Source organism: Chondrus crispus, genomic scaffold, assembly GCF_000350225.1.
Source record: "Chondrus crispus Stackhouse genomic scaffold, scaffold_32, whole genome shotgun sequence".
NCBI classification, from domain to species: Eukaryota; Rhodophyta; class Florideophyceae; order Gigartinales; family Gigartinaceae; genus Chondrus; species Chondrus crispus.
Genome location: NW_005179211.1, coordinates 375,468 through 392,295, shown reverse-complemented (window position 1 = coordinate 392,295; position 16,828 = coordinate 375,468). Strand labels below are relative to the sequence as shown.

Genomic DNA, 16,828 nt, shown 5'->3' with positions numbered 1-16,828 from the left:
GCCATAATATTCGAACTAATGTGTTTCAGTAGACGGAGCGCACCGCCCTGAACGCTTCTTGGCAAGTATGCCCTCTTGTGGGGAGCAGCACCTGGCAGAAGAGAAAAAGGCAAATGATTATCTCCTGCAGTTTGTGTCCTACCGGGGAAGGGGCTTGTGTATATTGGCACCACACCTTGGAGTGACTTTGACTAAACAGACATGCCCAGCGCAAGGAAAAGAATTTGGTATCTTGCATCCCCACCTCATGTGAAAGCCACTGTCCGGACCAACTCGTCAGGGCTGGACGTGTGTGGTGGCCTTTGCAAGCTATGGCGAAAGGCGCATAAACTGGACGCGAAGAAATGTGATGGGATCCAACTAGTTTGTTGGAAACTTTGGCCCGTGAGGTAAGTATTGGTTGCGTAGTACAAAAGGCGGCAGAAAAAAATATAGTTGCTGCTCTGGCAAGGGTATGCCCGGTTGTGATATGCGAGGTGGTCTTTGTTGTTAGCAACCGACTCTGCCCTGGGCCTCTGTCCCTGGTGTGCCCTGAGAGAGGGCTTCGTTTATAGTGGTCAGATTCGTACTAGGCGTCGGCCCGGTGGGGGACGAGCCATGTTGGCGTTTGCTGGGCCAAGTTCAAGGTTCGCAAGCATCATGTAGCGGACCCGAGTTCTCGCCCAAACTCAAGGACAATGTGCAGTCTTGTACAACATAGTTTGAAACAACAATAATGAAAATCCCATGTGCAGGCAAAGCACTACAACGTGTCATAGAATCTTCAAGCAAGTGCAATCTACCTTCTTCTCCACATCTTGCAGGATGCAATCAGTGAGGGAGACACTCAATTATTTGTTCACACGGCATCGCAGACTGGTTATTGATAGAAAGATGGAGGTGAGAGCCAAAACGAGTAGTTGAATGTGTAAGGGAGGTGTAATGGAAGTGTATCGATGGGCTAACTCTCCTTTCGAGTCGTGCGTGATTTCTTCCCGAGGGCAACGTACAGAGGCGTCAAGTCGCATTGCTTCCTGCCATAGACATTTTGAGAAGAATTGGCCAGGTTAACCAAAGCCTAGCTGACGGTATCGACGACAGATGCGAGCTGACCGAAGGCCGAGGACAAGGCGAGCTTGAGAAGATGTTGTACCGACTCGGGGCGAGGAGGGTTGCTTGTTGCGGATTAAAGGCTGCCGCTTCCGCTCTCTACCTCTGAGAGGTAGTTTAAAGGATGAGGCTTGGCTGACGAACTAAGAATACATTGGTGGCCCGCAAAGATTTCGGTGCTGCCGATGACAATGCACGGAAAGGAACAAGTTGGATACTTCTCAGATACTCTTGATAATCAGCGAACCGGTGTTTGCATGCCTCTCTTTACTCACGAAAAGCCGCCATGCGCAGCTCACTCGGCAACAAATGTTCGACCCCAACAACGGAAACGGAAACATCTCAACCGAATTTCTCTGTCCGCGCATTACTATACAATTAACAGCACTGTACCCAGTGTATGTCGTCCTCCAGGGCATGGAGATGGCTGCTGAAGAATGGCTGCTGAAGAAAAAAGAGTGAGTGTGATGATCACACTCTTTTTTCTTCGCGCCGAAGCTTGTGTGACCAATACGTATGCAATAGAGTGAGCAAGGCGAGACAGCAAAGTCGCCGACTTTATATAGAAGTGACGTAATCATTTGTCAACATAAGTGTTGACCTTTACAGTCCTGTGGACAACACTTATCTGCCTTCCCTGATGATCAACCTGGTGATATCTCTCCGTACCTTACTGGCTGAGCGCAGCAGCAACGGTGGAAATATGGAGGAGCCGCACGGCACTCCCGATGTACCCCTTACGGAGAGTGCCTCGGTCGTTACGGTGAGGACAACACCGAGCATGGCTGCGAGCCTATTTGGCTGCTTTGAAAAACGATGAAGCCGCCGAATAACAACTCGATGGCGTGCCATGAACATAGCAGTGCTGATGGAAAGAGTAAAGCAGGAATATACCGAGGCGATTACGACGGAGGCAACTGAATTCATCGCTAGGCTTTCCGGTTTCTGGAGACTTGTTGGGCAATTGTTTGCCGAGGTAGTCGTAGATAGGCAGGGCACTTAACATTTATAGGAGCAGTGGGTCATTACATATCTAGTAAGGCACTGCGCACAACTAACAACTGCAATGGTGAGGCAAGGGCTGTTTCGGCCGTCGTCGGAACCAGCTCCAGTGTATGCTGTGAGTAGCATTTCCGGACTTTGACGGCTAAGGAGTGGAGGTAGGCGAAGAGTCTTGTGCGCAGATTACGGCGGGCGTTTGCGAGGGAGCATCCAGAGAAGTTGGTTCGCAAGAGCATGTGCCTGCTCGACGAGGACCTCAATATTTTTTTTGCTGAATGCAGGGCCTCAGCATGGACGGGTTATGACTTGTATCCAATCTCAGGAGACGTTGAACAACGGGCAAAGCATGCTCGTTCTCGGGCGATAGAAGCCCCATGTTCTTCCAACAAATACAGTGCATGCCCGAGCAGGAGCGACGTCCATGTCCAAATGCAAAACCCTGAGGCTGGACATGGGTTCGACCCAATCCGACGAACGAGAAGCCCACAAGCAGCTTCGAGGAGCTTTCAGGCCTGGCGCTCAGAAGAATACGATGTCTTGTTATTTATAGATGACAATATATACTTATATATATATATATATGTATATATAATACAGAAATGCGAATGACACAAATGGGCCCCCTGGATTTGACGTGTGTGTGGATGGGTGAAGATCGGAGGGACGCGTTTTCACGGGTCATGAGCCGAGTTTGGGTCGTTTGTTGTTGAGAATGCATTTTACAAGGACCGCGTTCGGCCTCAAAAGACGTCTTGTTCTCCACAATTCAAATGGGACCGGGTTTTACGAGTGATTCTTTGGCAAATGGTTTTTTCAGCGGTCTTCTAGGGAAAGTATCTAGCATGCGACCCTGTCCTTCCTCCTGGCTTTCTACATGGGGCCAATATGCGTCATGTTTTCAATGGTGCTCTACCGTATGTGTGTGACACAAGCATATCCTACGCCCTAACAGGGATTCACCGCCGCAGAACGTGCCGCACGTTCCAACATCAATGGTGCAGCCGCCACTGTGATCCAGTGCGAGGTTTACAGTCGAGAGCCGCTCAGCCTTTCTTTTATGTGTACAGGGTAAAGTTTATGCCCTTCAAAAGAGATAATCAAAGACGGAAAGCAATCGCATTCATACCAGCGCTACTGTATGTGAGGCACTCAACTGACACCGAGTTCCTGTAAATAATGTTAATAACATTAATTTTAAAGCCTGAATTTTGAGTGCGGTCAAAATATATTTTGCAGGCGTAGCCAGAGACAGCGACAAGAGTCTTGTTGTATTTCACATTAATTGTTCCCTTGGGTAAAGTTAACTGGGTTTCAGCTATTTCTTTCGGACTTTCGGACTCAGATTGAGTATACACGTGTGCACCTGGCAACGCCGTTGAGACAGGAGAAGGCGCCAATAATATTTGCAGTGGATGTACGAGCAATGACAAGGTGCATTGCTGCACGAAACCCAATAAAGGCTTGAGAAATTGTAGATCCCCAGGTAAAGTTTAACTTTAGCAGGAGCAAACCCCCCCGCTCAGTGACTTGAAGCCCCACATGACCAAAACCAAAACGGTCTGCAATCTGTTTGCGTGACGCATGTTGTGTGCCTCCTTCAGCAATTGCTGCTCTGCCTGCCATCTTCCCCGTCATTTGTTCCTGCACGTGTAGATCCTGTCTGACCGTGCGGTTCTTCACTTGACCGTACGTGGCTGCCCTTCTTTCGACGTCGAAAAACGACACAGCCCGCTGATTGAAAGGCGTCGACCTACGGAGATATATATATACCCACAAAGTGTGCTGGCATCAGTCTCGTTCCAAGGGACAGCGTAGAAGATTGCGAACGTGGTCAGGCAGAGCACATTATCTTAGTCCAACTTCAGTCATAATTTATTGTCGGTTTCTTTCTATACCACTATTTTCTACCTACACACAAAGCATGCCGTGTAGGCAGCTTAGTTGCCGAGAGCAGAGGCTTGGTTGACGATGTCAAAGATAGATGCAACTTGACCGATGATGCCCTTCCCAGTGATGACCTCGGTGGTGAGCCCGAGCACGAAGCCAATCATAGCTGCACGCCCGTTCAGCTCCTCAGAGAAGGCAGTGAAGCCCTGGGGAATCTTCGGCAGTGACGGCACGGTAGCTTTCTTCTCGATATCGTCCATTGACATGGCGAGGGCCGCACGGCGAGTCGGGGTGGCGATCGGCGTGCGACGAGGGTTCAGGGAAGAGGAGGCCAACGCGGAAGAAGCGCGACCAAGGACGGGGGCGGCGGAAACGAATGCGGTGGTGGAGTTCATAATTCAGTGTTGAGTTGGTGAGAGTCTGGGATAGGGAGAAGAATGTGAAGGTTTGTGTTGAGGTGAGGATTGAAGTGGGAGTGGTGAGATGGCGAAACGGAGGTCGGGGAACAACGATTTTATAGGGTTTGTTACTTGCTGAAAATGCTTGCATTCAAGAGCACTACAGTGCGTTCAGAGACAGAAACTCACCGAAATGCAAAGTAGATTGCGACCGCATCGTAGTGGATGAGAGGTATTCCATGCTTTGCGCTCACCAATGAAAGTAGACTGCAGGTGGTAAACTAAAACGTCAACGTCAAACCCCACATACGTGCGGCGCAGAACATGCGACACGAAATGGATTCAGTTGGGATCGGCAGCTGAGATCCGCCGGATCAGGGCAGACAGGCAACGCTTGACAGGCTGATTTTCGACCGCCTGAGGTGAGATAGCCGAGATTCTCCGTTGCAAACCAAAGGTGGCGGAAATAACGGTCAGGGGTGGCGCATCTCATCAAATGGGAGGCCGAGATGGGCTCCTCAAGAATCAAAACGGTTAAAACACTATTAAAAATTTCCGTTGTTTCAGTGATGATTATCTACAAAATGGGCTCTCACTGAATTTTCCTTTTTTAAATTTTTTTATGCTTTTGAACCTATGAAACCCGTTGCATTTGTCGAACTGGTCCCGAGACAAGCAATAGAGAGTTAGAGCATCTCCAATGGTTCTGAACAAATCAACAAAATACTTAATTTGACAATTTGATCAACCAAAGACACCCCCAACGGTACGAAAAAAAGGCAAAAAAATAGCAACTCACAAAAAACTCGTGACCAAATCGGGCTGATTTGGTCCCATGCACATCGCAGTCAAACTATTTCACTTTCCAAGTGCCGATCAGATATTGGATAAAAATTGGCGCGAAGACCGAAATACTCTACAGCTCACTAGGCCACTTGTGCAAATAGAATGGGCATGCGCATTTACGAACTGTATACTGTACGCACCTGCGCAAATACGGTATAGGCATTGTCATTGCCAACATACTCAACCATTTATCAAATTATAAATATTTTGGATTGCAAGCAATGTGAATTGAGATTACGAAGTCAAATTGTGCGCTTTCCGTAATATCCAAATTGCGCGGTCTTTTAGGAAGTCTCCCGCTCTTTTCCAAAACGATACAGTAACTTCGGAAGAACAGAGGTCTTCTTCAAAGTACACACCCCACCGCATCAAAAGCCCTTCCCCATGTCTCCCTTTACTTCAACTAACGCAGCTACTGCCCTCTCTCTACTCGCAGATGCAGCGGTAGAGAGAGAGAATGAAGTCGAGGTGCAGCTGTCTCAACCGCTCCAAGAGGACACTGACAAAGAAAACGGTTCCGAGTGTCCCATCATGGACACTTTTTATGATCAGGGCGGGGCAGAAGGTATCAAGGAGATGACTAACTTCTCCCCAATGCAATTTGAAGGGGTTTGGGAGGAGTTTAAGGGGCACATAATGTCCGAATATAATGTCGGACGAGGACGGATATGTGACAACACCTACAAATACTATTGGTAACTCCTAGGTCTTTGAGAAATATCCACATGTTAATGTGGGAGCCCCATATTTCCGGATGTGTTCTACAGTACATCACCTCAAAATATCCCTCCTAGCATCACTACCACCAACGTTCTCACCTCGATCGACATCCCCGATACGATGTCACATTCTGCAGCGTCCAAACTGGACAAATTTGCAATTGATACTGAGAACAACACAAAAAGACCACAAGGGGATCAAGTTTCACCCTGACTGAAGATGCGGCCATTGTTATGGCCTGGATATCAGCATCGGAGAACCCTGTTATAGGTGCTGAGCAGAAGAGTGCTTCGTTCTTTACATGCATCGCTGAGCTCTATAATGAAAAGTTTAAGCCGGCCAACCGGGAGTTCAGATCTATAGAGCCTGTCAAAACAAGTAGCAGGGCCATACACAAAGAATGCATGCGATTCTCTGGATGCCATGTTCGAGTAGTACGTTTACAGCCAACAGGAGCTTCTACGGGTGACATTTTAAACATGGCCACCGCATTGTACAACAACTTGGAGATGGTGAATTACAGGGATGATTTCGGGAAACCATTCCGATTCATGCAGGTTTGGAATATCCTCAGGAAGCATGACAAATTTATGGCTGTAGATGTCGAAGACAGTGGAGAAACATCCAATATGTCGGTGTCAACAAAGCATGGGGCACCTAGATGGAATACAAATGGTGCTACTGTGCTTGAAAGTAATGAGATTGAGCTATTACAGCGGCAACAACAAAGACCAATAGGTCGAAAAAGAGCAAAGCAGGAGAATGAAAAATCAAAGGTTACTTCAAAAAAGTTGCGTCTAGCTGCCGAGACCGTTGAAGCACAACGTGAACGCAATCAGGCTTTGAAACGACATTATGAAATTATGTCGATTACAAGCGCCCTGTGGTACAACCGTAGGGACGCTAAACCGCAAACGGAAAAGGACAGGCTGTACCTAAAAATGAGGGAGCCTGGGGAACCGCTACACTACAGCGTCAGGTAGAATAATCCGGAACGGTAGGAAGCACTGGACCAAGGAGGTACACTACGCAGGACACGCGCAGTCGTTCTGGGGTGTAGAGCAGTACGACGGGTGGCGAGCTGGAAACCTGAGGGTCTTACTTAACCGTACGGAGAAAGGACCAGGGTAGGAAGTAAGGGGAGGCGTGCTTACCTCGGTTTACCTCCAGCCCGGTGCCCCCCAATCTTATACCCTGTAGTAGGGCGGTGGCACCGGACGGACTACAGTAGCTGTACATACTGTAGCCAGCTTACTGTAGCTTACGGTAACTAAAAATGACTACTGTACTAACCCACCGATCGGTCGCGCACTACGTGTACACCTGCACTAGGTGGTGTCACTAAGTACACGTGGACTCCCACGTGGCCACATCTACACGTGCTGGCCACGTATGCACCATATCGGTTAACATCTTACTACTGTACTCGGCGAGGCCCTTGGCGCCCACCTAGTACAATAGCGCCACTTGGCAATTGTACCACACGCCCCATCTACTTGTGACACAGCGGAGGCTGTTGAATACTTCAATATCATGCACGCTCGCGCTTTGCGAGACATCCGCAAAGAAGAGGGAATCAAGGTATCAGAAAAAGACACATCAAGCGGTTCTGCGGTAGAAAGCGAAGCGAATGAGAGCGATTGAGAAAAAAACAAATGGATCATAACTAATCGCCGTGCGCTTTTCGCGGCCTCGTTCCTCGGCCAGCCGCCGCTCCGTGGACTTTGCACGCGGCCGCGAAAAGAGCACATAGCGCGCGAAGCGCGCGGCGATTGCGATCATTCCCTCCCTATCTTCACCCAAATATGTTCCATGACGAGCATTCTAGTGTTAAAATATTCTACTTCATCACTTGTGAAGCGTGAGAGAGCACCAATAGCTGGAACGGTTCCGGGGGGAGGGTCCGATCCTATTTGTCCACCATGAGCCCACATTGGAACAGTTCCGTCTCCGATTACAATATCACTCCCTGCAGCTTCAGTAGAGTTTGTCGCATCTCCTTCGTGAATACGATCTTCTACCATCATGTTATGCAGAAGCACACAACATTTCATGTTGACCTTCATAGAACGCGTGTAGCAGGAGCGGCTCGGTCCAGCGACGATATGCCATTTCCCCTGTAAAACCCCGAACGCTCTCTCAACATCCTTTCTAAACCCTTCTTGGCAGGCGGCCATGAGCTTTTCCTTTCGCGTTGTCGGTTGGGAGACTGTCTGGACAAAACAAGGCCACCTCGAGTAAATTCCGTCAGCAAACCAGTAAGGTATGCTCCGCTTTTCTCCGTTTATCTCGTATTCGAGCGATGGCGGATATGTTCCGTCCGCAATCTTGTTGGAGAGAGTTGAAGCTTCCAACACATTGATGTCGTTAGCACAACCTGGCATGCCAAAGAAATAATGCCATATCCAAAGCTGGTCATCTGCTATGACCTCGACCGTTAGCGCCGCCTCACCCTCTTTGCCTTGATACTGACCATGATACGCAGTTGGACAGTTCTTCCAGTACCATTTTGCACAGTCAATGCTCCCCATCATACCCGGTAGTCCCCTCGCTTCTGATCGAGCCAAAATCCTTCGTAGGTCCACGTCACTAGGTGCTCTCAAATACTCCTCCTCGAAACAACACACCACGCTATCGCAGAACCTGCCCGAACACTGCAGCACAGTTGACTCGCTGATACGTAGGCATTCATCCAATGAATCTGCGGCAGATCCATACGCTAACTTACGCAATGCTGCAGTAGCTTTTTGGTAGTAAGTTAAACCTTTCCTACTAGTACAGTCTTGGCGCTGTGTAAAGAAAGGATCATGCACTTCAAGTGCATCTTTGATTCTTTGAAAAACTTCTCGAGACAGCCGAAATCGCATTCGGAACTGCTGGTCGCTGTACACAGAAGGTTCCGCGAAATAATCTTGAAACAGTCGCAGAGCAGTGCTTGTCTTCCTCGTTTAAGGTTCGGAGCCCTGCCAACACGTGAGCCACCATGTTTGCGCGGCATGTCGTCATCACTGCTGCTAGTGGGCAGCGTATCAACAAGGTGGAGCAGCTGATCATCAGCCATCTCCTCGACGTACGGGTTGTCCATGTGAATAGCGGCTCACCGCTGGGGCTGACCCTGTGTAGTATAACACCCCCCAACGGAGAGGGGTGTATACTCTGCTCGACGTAGACCCCGCACGAGGGGCGTGAAGACGGGGAGAACACACAGCTAACGAGACAGGGAACCGGGCCCTGGTAGCGTGGTAGAGCGGGACGATCGGGGACGAGCGTACGCGCGGGCCGATCTACGCTTCGACGCCCCGGAGCAGCGCTGGGTAACGTACCAGCGCTGACGGGCGGAGGCGGATCTAGGCTCGCTCGCGTACGCGGCTGTCCCCTACCCGCTTTGTCCCGTTTAACGCGGGCGAAGACGGATCGCGCTCGTTTGTTAAGCTGGAAGACGGACCTAGGCGGTAGGTCGTGGACAAGTCCGTGCTTGTCCCCCTACCCCGCCGCCGGTCGCGCTCGTATTTAATGTATACAATGCGTCTATCATAATACAACAGTACCGGGATGGTGTAGTAACTTACTGTAGCGCGGGTCGTCCCGCGCTGTAATGCTGTCAGCCGTCGGGGCTGACAGCACACGTGTGAGACGCGTACTGTGCGCGCGGTGGTACGCGCCTCCTACACGTGTACGCGTGTGGTCGCTTGTCCTCCGTACACGTGGCGGTACACGTGTGCGCGTGTGTGGTTCGTATTGATCTGATCTAAATCTAATCGCGAACCGCCGTTATGCCACACGGCCCCCTCCTCAAGAGTGATCGTCCGCGTTCACCCTTGAGGAGTGAGAGAGCCATGTCCGACCCGGTCGCTTCCCGAGCCGTGGTCCTGCTCCCCCTTGATCCGGCGTTGTCTCCGGCGCCGTCCACCGATCGACCTTGGCCCCCTTACGTCCCCGCCGTACTCCGTGCTCCCTGGTTTTGCATCCTCATCCACCTCTCCTCACCCGCCACGGCGGGTGTCCCTCGTCGTTGCCACTCACGCGCTCCTTACCGCGTCGTCGTCCTCATGTCTTCGCTTCCCGAGGCTCGTCCTTCGTCTGGGGGCTCTTCCGTCGGGCTCCGCGCGCTTCTGCCGCTCTCGGGGGCCTCCGTGCCCCCGCCTACAGTACCTCCCCCGGGCTCTTCCGGGGACTCCGTCGCGCATCCTTCTCGCATAGAGGGATTTGTCGCTCCCGCGGCGCCCGCGCTGCCGCCCTTCCAGAAGAGTCGCGTCCCCTCCGGGTCCACCGGGAGTGTGGAATTTCGTCCCGCCTCGTCGGGTGCTGCGCTGCCCCAAGGGGGCGACGTCATACGCAGGAAGGTCGGAGAGGTTCCTCCTGACAACATGTCCGACGCGCCGCGTACGAGCGCGCCTTACCAGCCGTGCCCCGGGTCGTATGGGGCATGGGGGAGCTGCCGGCAGCCGGGCCTCCTGCCTCCGAAGACCCGAGGTAATCTCGACGCGGGGGCGGAGTTGGCCGACGACACCACCCAGTGGTTTACCACCGCCCTGGCCCGCTCGATGCCGCCGCTTGTGGAGCGGCTCGGGTTCCCGTGGCGTCGTTACGCCAGAACTGGAATCACCCTCGCGGAGTTTTTATCGCGTGACGCTTTGCGCCCTGATCTCATGCGCGTGCGTCGCATTTATGAGGCAGGCCGCGTGGACGAGGCCGGCCTCGTCCTTGCTAGGCTGACGGGCAAGGGCGGGGGAGTTCCATATCAAATCCCCGACGCGATCCCTTGCGACAGGACGTTCGCATACAATTCCGGTGAATTCATCTATGTCGACGGCATGGGCGAGCACCTGGTTGGTCGTTTGCCGGGCGCACCGCGACGGTTCTTCCTTTCCGAGGTTGAGGAGCTCTACCTGAGTCCCCGTCCTTATGCCTATTCGAAGGCTCGCGTGGCTCTCCAGAAATCGGCGAGCTCCCTCATGCGCCTCTATTCGGTCGCGGTGTCGCCCCACGACTGGGCGACCTACCGCCACTGCGAGGAGGATGACGGCCGCGTCTTCAGATCGGCGTCCTTCGAGCAAGGTATCACTCCAAGGGACTTCCCCGAGCTACCGAAAGCTGTGCTGGAGTCCCTTCCGTCCTTCGGAGTACACGCGTTGCTTCCGTATGATTTAAAGCATTTTGGTTACGCGTGTGCGGACCCCGACTACCCGGCCCACGCCGAACTTGTACACAACTTCGAACGTGAGTGGGCGTGGGCCCTCGGTCACGCGTTTATGGCCGAGGTCCACATCAACCCTCGCGTGTTTGTTCAGCCCACTAGGGTCGTCGCGTTGCTTGGCAGGGTTGCTTTCGACCTCCCCGTTGTACCACCCCACCCCCTGGAAGTGAACTCCAAACACGCGATGTGGGACTTCGCCTCTGTGCTGTCCCTAATGCACCGCACGTGTCAGGTCTCCGAGCGTACGCATCACCCGTGGACCGACTACACCACGGGCGAGCGAAGCGCTTCCTCCTGTAGGACCTGCAGTCCGACGAGTTCGTCGCGAAGCCGGCCTCTCCCCAAGCTTCGCCGATTACCACGGGGAGAGGGGCCGGTGTGGGCTCCGTCCGTCGCGAGGCTCAACGTAAGCGACACCGAGAGGTGGAAAGCGATGTCCTGGCCTTTGCGTCGTGGCGCATGATCAATTTCCAGTCGCCGGAGGCATCCGGTGTGTCTCCTCAATTTGCGTCGGGGGTTCCGCCTATTCTCCCTCTGAGTTTGGCGCGTCAAGACCCTATTCTCCCTTCCGCGACGCCACAGCTCGTCTTATCGCCGGGGGACATCTTGGCCATTCCCGGCCTGGCTCGTGCCCTCAGGACCTCGTCTAGTCGCGTTTGGAAGGTCTGCGGGTTGTTGAGCACCCTCGCCAGCTGGTATCTTGCGCGCAGCGACGAAGCACGCCGAATCAACGCGGAGCGGGAGGTCCACGCGGCGGACCTCCGCCGAGCTCAAGGAGCCTTAGACAATTTCCGTGAATCGTCCCGTCGGCATTCGGAGGCTCTCGAGCGTGCTCTGGCGGATCGCGACCGATACCGCCGCGAACGGGACGATCTCCGTGTCGCGGCATAGCGAGGGGTCGCGACACCCCGTCACACTGGGGCGTCCGTATCGCGCCCCGCCGTGCGGGATCCTTATGCCCAACCGGGATACGAAACCCTCCGTGCTGAGGGTGGTGGCTTCACTCATGACGCGTCGGCCCACGTTTGGCCGCGGCACAGCGAGGTCACCATGCCCTCGTTGGAGGAGCTCGGGTCAGAGGTGCCTCGGCACCTGAGCTACTGTCCCCCGCCTTCCCACGTCTCTGGTTCGGCAGGGGCGCCTGATGGCCCGAGGCAATAAGCGTGACGTCCCCGCACGTCCTGTAGACCTCGGAGTTGACGATTCGATCTCCGCGTTCGCGTAAAATTAGTAGACCCCCTTTCTTCGTAGAATTCGTGGATTCCTTCCCCGCGTTGACTTCGCCACGGGATGCCCCGCGTCCTTCGAACCTTCCTATCTCGGCACGGCAAGACGCGGCGTTCTTGTGGCGGCCCGTCTCGCTCCACCGGCGCGGTGCTGCCTCTTCCTCGTGGCATGGCCTTAGCTGGTCTTCCCTGCTATGCGGGGCTACCCACTACGCGCTCTCCATCCCACCCCATCCGTGGAGGTGGGCACGGAGCACGTGGCTGGCCGTCGGGGCCCCCCCTCGCGTCACGCAGAACCCGTGGTCGCGATCGGGGTTGGTCCCTCCCCCATCGGGAGGGACACGCGGAGCCTCGTATCCCCGTCGACCGCGGATGTCGGGCGGGCGTACCGCTCCCGGAGGGGCACGTGGGGCGTCATATGAGATAAGACGTCCATCGCCCCCGTCCCCAAGTCCTCGCTCGAGAGCGGAGACGGAAAACGGAAGTCTCCGCTTTAGCGGAAGTGGCTCTCGCTATAGGGAGGCAGTAGTGGGGCGAGCGCCGGCTACGGCACGTAAAAAAAGGGGGGAGAGTCGCGCTCCTCCCGAGGGGATCATCCTCATAAGTAGACGCGGACAGCGCGAGCCGCGCGCGTCTCCTGACAATGGGGGAGGAAATCATACGCCAATTGAGACTCCCGTCGTTACTTTTCCGAGACTTTTCCGCCGCCGACCAGGACGCTGTTTAGAGGCGTGAGCGGCATGTCCGCGCCCGCATCGCGACCGATGCCGCGCACACGACGTTCGACGACGTGCTCATGCTCCGGAGCGACTGCCCTGCCTTGCCATGTTCTCCTTTCCACGCTCCTCAATTTGCAATTTCGACAGACTGCTCACTCTGCAATTCCGATTCGTCGTCTGCCCGTGCGGTCGACGATGAAGCAGCCTCAGCATCACCTAGTGCGTGCTCTTCTGTACACCGGATACAAGCCGCATTATTCGACCGTGCACCGGCTCCTTGACACGTAAGTCATCACTCGCAACGAAGCCGGGCGTCTTTTCCTGTCGGGGCTTCGCCGTGCGTTATACATCGTCCCGCCTTGAGCGGCGACGTTGTCCCCTTGGTGTGCGCCGAGCGCCGGCGCGGCGCGCGATTGTCTTTGTCTCTGCGTACGCGCTCGCGGAAAAACAACCGTCAGAAAGTAGCGTAGAGAGGACCTGCGCGTGTGGGGAGGGGTCCCGTCCCCGGGTTCGCCAGTGTCACGATCGCGTCCGCGCTAGTGTCGTCGTGGTTCGTTCTCGTAGTTCGCGGGGAGTGGTTCGCGTTCTTCTTGACGCGTGTGCGGTGGTTCGGTGAGTCGCGAAATCTTCGTCGTAGGCAGTATCGGGCGGTCGGCGCGGGGACGCGCCGGTGTGTTGGTGCGGAAGATAGAGGGGTTGGGTTGTGTGCGGTCGCGAGGAGTCGCGTCCCTGGCGCGCTGGTGTCACGATCGCGGTCGCTTTGTCGCCCTCATGATTCGTTCCCGTACTGTGCGGGGAGGTGTTCGTGGCGTGTTACTCCCGTAACCAGTTCGCAATGGTGGCTTTCACTGTCTGCCTGACGTAAGGCGGACGCCCGCGTGCCCTCCGACCCCGCGGAAGGAAATCCGGGCGTCGTTTCGGGACCCGGAGTCGGGCGCGCGCGCGGTGGTTCGGTAAGTTGCGACAGCTTCGTCGTAGGCCCCTTGGGCGGCACGAGCGCAACCGTGTCGGCGTATTCGCCTGGGGGAGGAGTCAGGGTCCCCGCTCTGGTGCCCTCTCAGTGCGGTATGCCCCTTACCCCAGCGAAGGGCAGCTTGCTCCGCGCGCTGACCTCCGCTGTCCGATTGCGTGTCGCCTGTGTCGACACTTGTCCTGTCGGTCGTATGCGCACATGCGCACGTGCGTCTTGTGTCGTGCACTACAGCCACGTGTGGCGGCTGTAGGCAGAGCGACGCGCGTTCGGACGCGTAAGGAAATTCGGGAGACCACCCGGTGGATGACCGGAACCGGGATCCGGGCTCGGCTTGGGCGGTAGAAAAGTAGCAAGGTAGTCAGCAATAAAAGGGGATGGAATTAAGAGAAAAACAGAGCTAGCAGGACGGACAGCACAGTAGTTAACGTAGGTCTCGCGCGGGGGGGATCGACGCGCGCCGGGAACACAGGTGGGATTCTAGGGGTGTAGATGGCTCGGTCGGTATGGGCGAGCCAGTACCGAGTCGAGGCTACAACCTGGAATCCAGAAACCAAGGTAAATGACCCGAGGCTTCGTGCCTCTTTACTTTGATTATCGGGTTGACTATATAGTCCCCGTCGCCGTAATGACGAAGCTAAATTATACCGTAATTTAGAATAACTAGAATATAACGGGTGTAGCCCCGAGGGGACCAAGTAACGGCTCCTATAGACCCGACAGGTGGCAGAGGGCTCACACGTGTCCACCGGTATGGTCCGGCAGAGAGACAGGGGTCCACGTGTACCCGAGGCACACGTGGTGCCGGCGAGCGCGATTTTGGCGAGATTAGGACAGCTGTCCCGGTACAGAGTACAGTGCGCTACAGATCCCCCTTCTTAGAGAACCACGCGTCCCCGCGCGTAGGTACCGTAGAAATCATCACTAAATTATCGCGGTTTTTGGACCAGCGACCGAGGGTAAACTGAAGGCGTGTGTTTTTGCAAGCCAGCTTGTCGGAGGCGGTCTTCCGCAATATTCCAACTTTCCATCTAGCGCGGCCGGCTTGTCCCCGCCTTCCTTTTGCAGTTTCCTCCACACAGTCCACGCTGTCACGGTACGCGGAAGGGAACGAGTTGTCATCGGAGAGGCGTCTTGCCCGGGTCGGCACGGCGACGATGGATCGGTTCCGCGACCCCTACGGGGAAGCGAGGGACGCGGAGGAGGCGGAGGTGCGGGAGTGGCCGTCCCCTCGGTTGCTGCGTGGCAAGGGCATGTCCGACGATCCCTTGCTATTCGAACGGGCTCCATTCTTTGCTCCCGAGGGGTTACGGGACACACATCTCGTGCGGTCGTACGCGGATGTGACCGGTGCTCTCCCGGGGGTCTCAGTCTACGAGCTGTATGGTCACGCGATTTTTGCTACCGTCTCGTGGTGGACGGCAAGCATGTCTGGCCGAAGTACCGCCGTATTAGGCGTGACCGACGTCAGAGATACATGTCGTCGTTGGTTCGTCGGCTGTCGAGGACGCCGTGCAATCGCCCAATTCCCGTAGAATGGGACTTTGATACGTGGGCGTATCGTACAGAGGGCGATCGCGGTTACGTCGCCAATCTGCGGCGATTGTTGGATCATCTACCGGAGCGGGATGAGGAGCCGGGGATCGCGTACATGGCGTGGGACAAGCCGATCCTCTCACCTCGCTACGACAGGTATGTAGAACGGGAAAGCAACTCCGGGTATTACGACAAGCTCAAATACGAGCGTCGGATGCGCAACGCTCTCGGCGTGTTTGTCGCCTACGAGTGGATCGAAGCGACGACTTTCGAGCCGCGTTCTCGGTATGAGCGGTATCCTCATATACCGCATTGGTTTTTGCAGTACGAAGTCCCTGCGGACTTCGTTGCGGAGGTCCCACCTTGTCTGGTGTATTTCGGCTTGAGTCTGAATGACTCGCCGCAGTCTCCGCGTTGGATGATATTTCTCAGCGAATGTATCGCTATCGTGGCGAAAAGGTTCATTTGGTCATCTCTGGACGGCCGGTTGTACGTGTTGCCGACCATGGTTGTCCAATGGTTGCGCAAGCTAGACTTGGAAGGTGTCCTTGGTGGGGCATGGGTTTGCAAGCAGCTGAATACGCTGCTCGATCTTCATGACCGGGATGATTGGCCACGGGTGACTTATGGTCAGGGCCACCATTACAATCGCTCTGATCGCGCGAACGCGTCCCCGGGGAGGCGAGACGACGCCCGCGAACCGAGCGCCGGTAATTGGATCCGGCTCGACCCGGGGTCGTTTAAGAGCCTTCAACCGGAATTAATGCAGGGGTCTCTGGTCCCTGTGTCAACGGCAGTAGCTACGCCGTACACACCCCGCGAGGGTCAAGACTCGGCGGGTCAGCCGGGTGGACCGGTACAACCGGAGGCTCCCCTGGGGGGCGAGAGCCCGACAGTTGGGGAGCAACCCCGATCGGTGACTTCGAAAGGGGAGTCGGGTGTACGGCGGCGTATGTTTGCCGAGTTGGGCGTCTCCGAGGACGAACTCTTGAAATTAGTGAGCAACGCCGAGTTTGTGGCTGGAGTGAAACGCCTCAAGACGGCGGCGGATGCGGGGGTTACCACGTTCGTGGTGGACACCCCGATGGGAGGGACGGCTCCGGCGGCGGCGACGGTCGAGGGGGGTCCCCTCGATTCTGAGGAGGGGTCGATCCCGTCGGATGCACCGGTGGCTCCGGTCACCGGGGTCGAGGATGATCTCGTCGATTTATGAGGAGTCGGGATGTGGCGTGTATGCT

The 16,828-nt window shown here is 55.0% G+C and overlaps 3 protein-coding genes; 2 read left to right on the top strand and 1 right to left on the bottom strand.

Annotated features, from left to right (window-relative positions):
* The first annotated feature begins 1,280 nt into the window (after positions 1-1,280).
* CHC_T00005868001 (hypothetical protein) lies at positions 1,281-1,523 on the top strand. The gene has a single exon (XM_005717499.1). It carries the CDS (start codon positions 1,281-1,283, stop codon positions 1,521-1,523), a length of 243 nt encoding a protein of 80 aa, XP_005717556.1.
* An 802-nt stretch (positions 1,524-2,325) lies between these two features.
* Positions 2,326-2,700, top strand: CHC_T00005867001 (hypothetical protein). Its single transcript, XM_005717498.1, has one exon. The coding sequence runs from the start codon at positions 2,326-2,328 to the stop codon at positions 2,698-2,700; it is 375 nt and encodes a 124-aa protein (XP_005717555.1).
* A 1,205-nt stretch (positions 2,701-3,905) lies between these two features.
* Positions 3,906-4,527, bottom strand: CHC_T00005866001 (hypothetical protein). XM_005717497.1 is given in 2 exon segments: positions 3,906-4,164; positions 4,165-4,527. 1 exon segment carries the CDS (start codon positions 4,525-4,527, stop codon positions 4,165-4,167), a length of 363 nt encoding a protein of 120 aa, XP_005717554.1. The 3' UTR covers positions 3,906-4,164.
* Between the last annotated feature and the right edge of the window lie 12,301 nt (positions 4,528-16,828).

What these genes read in the sequence shown, in the direction of transcription:
- CHC_T00005866001 (XM_005717497.1), bottom strand. Translation starts at nt 4,527, where the DNA reads ATGCAAGCATTTTCAGCAAGTAACAAACCCTATAAAATCGTTGTTCCC.
- CHC_T00005868001 (XM_005717499.1), top strand. Translation starts at nt 1,281, where the DNA reads ATGCACGGAAAGGAACAAGTTGGATACTTCTCAGATACTCTTGATAAT.
- CHC_T00005867001 (XM_005717498.1), top strand. Translation starts at nt 2,326, where the DNA reads ATGTGCCTGCTCGACGAGGACCTCAATATTTTTTTTGCTGAATGCAGG.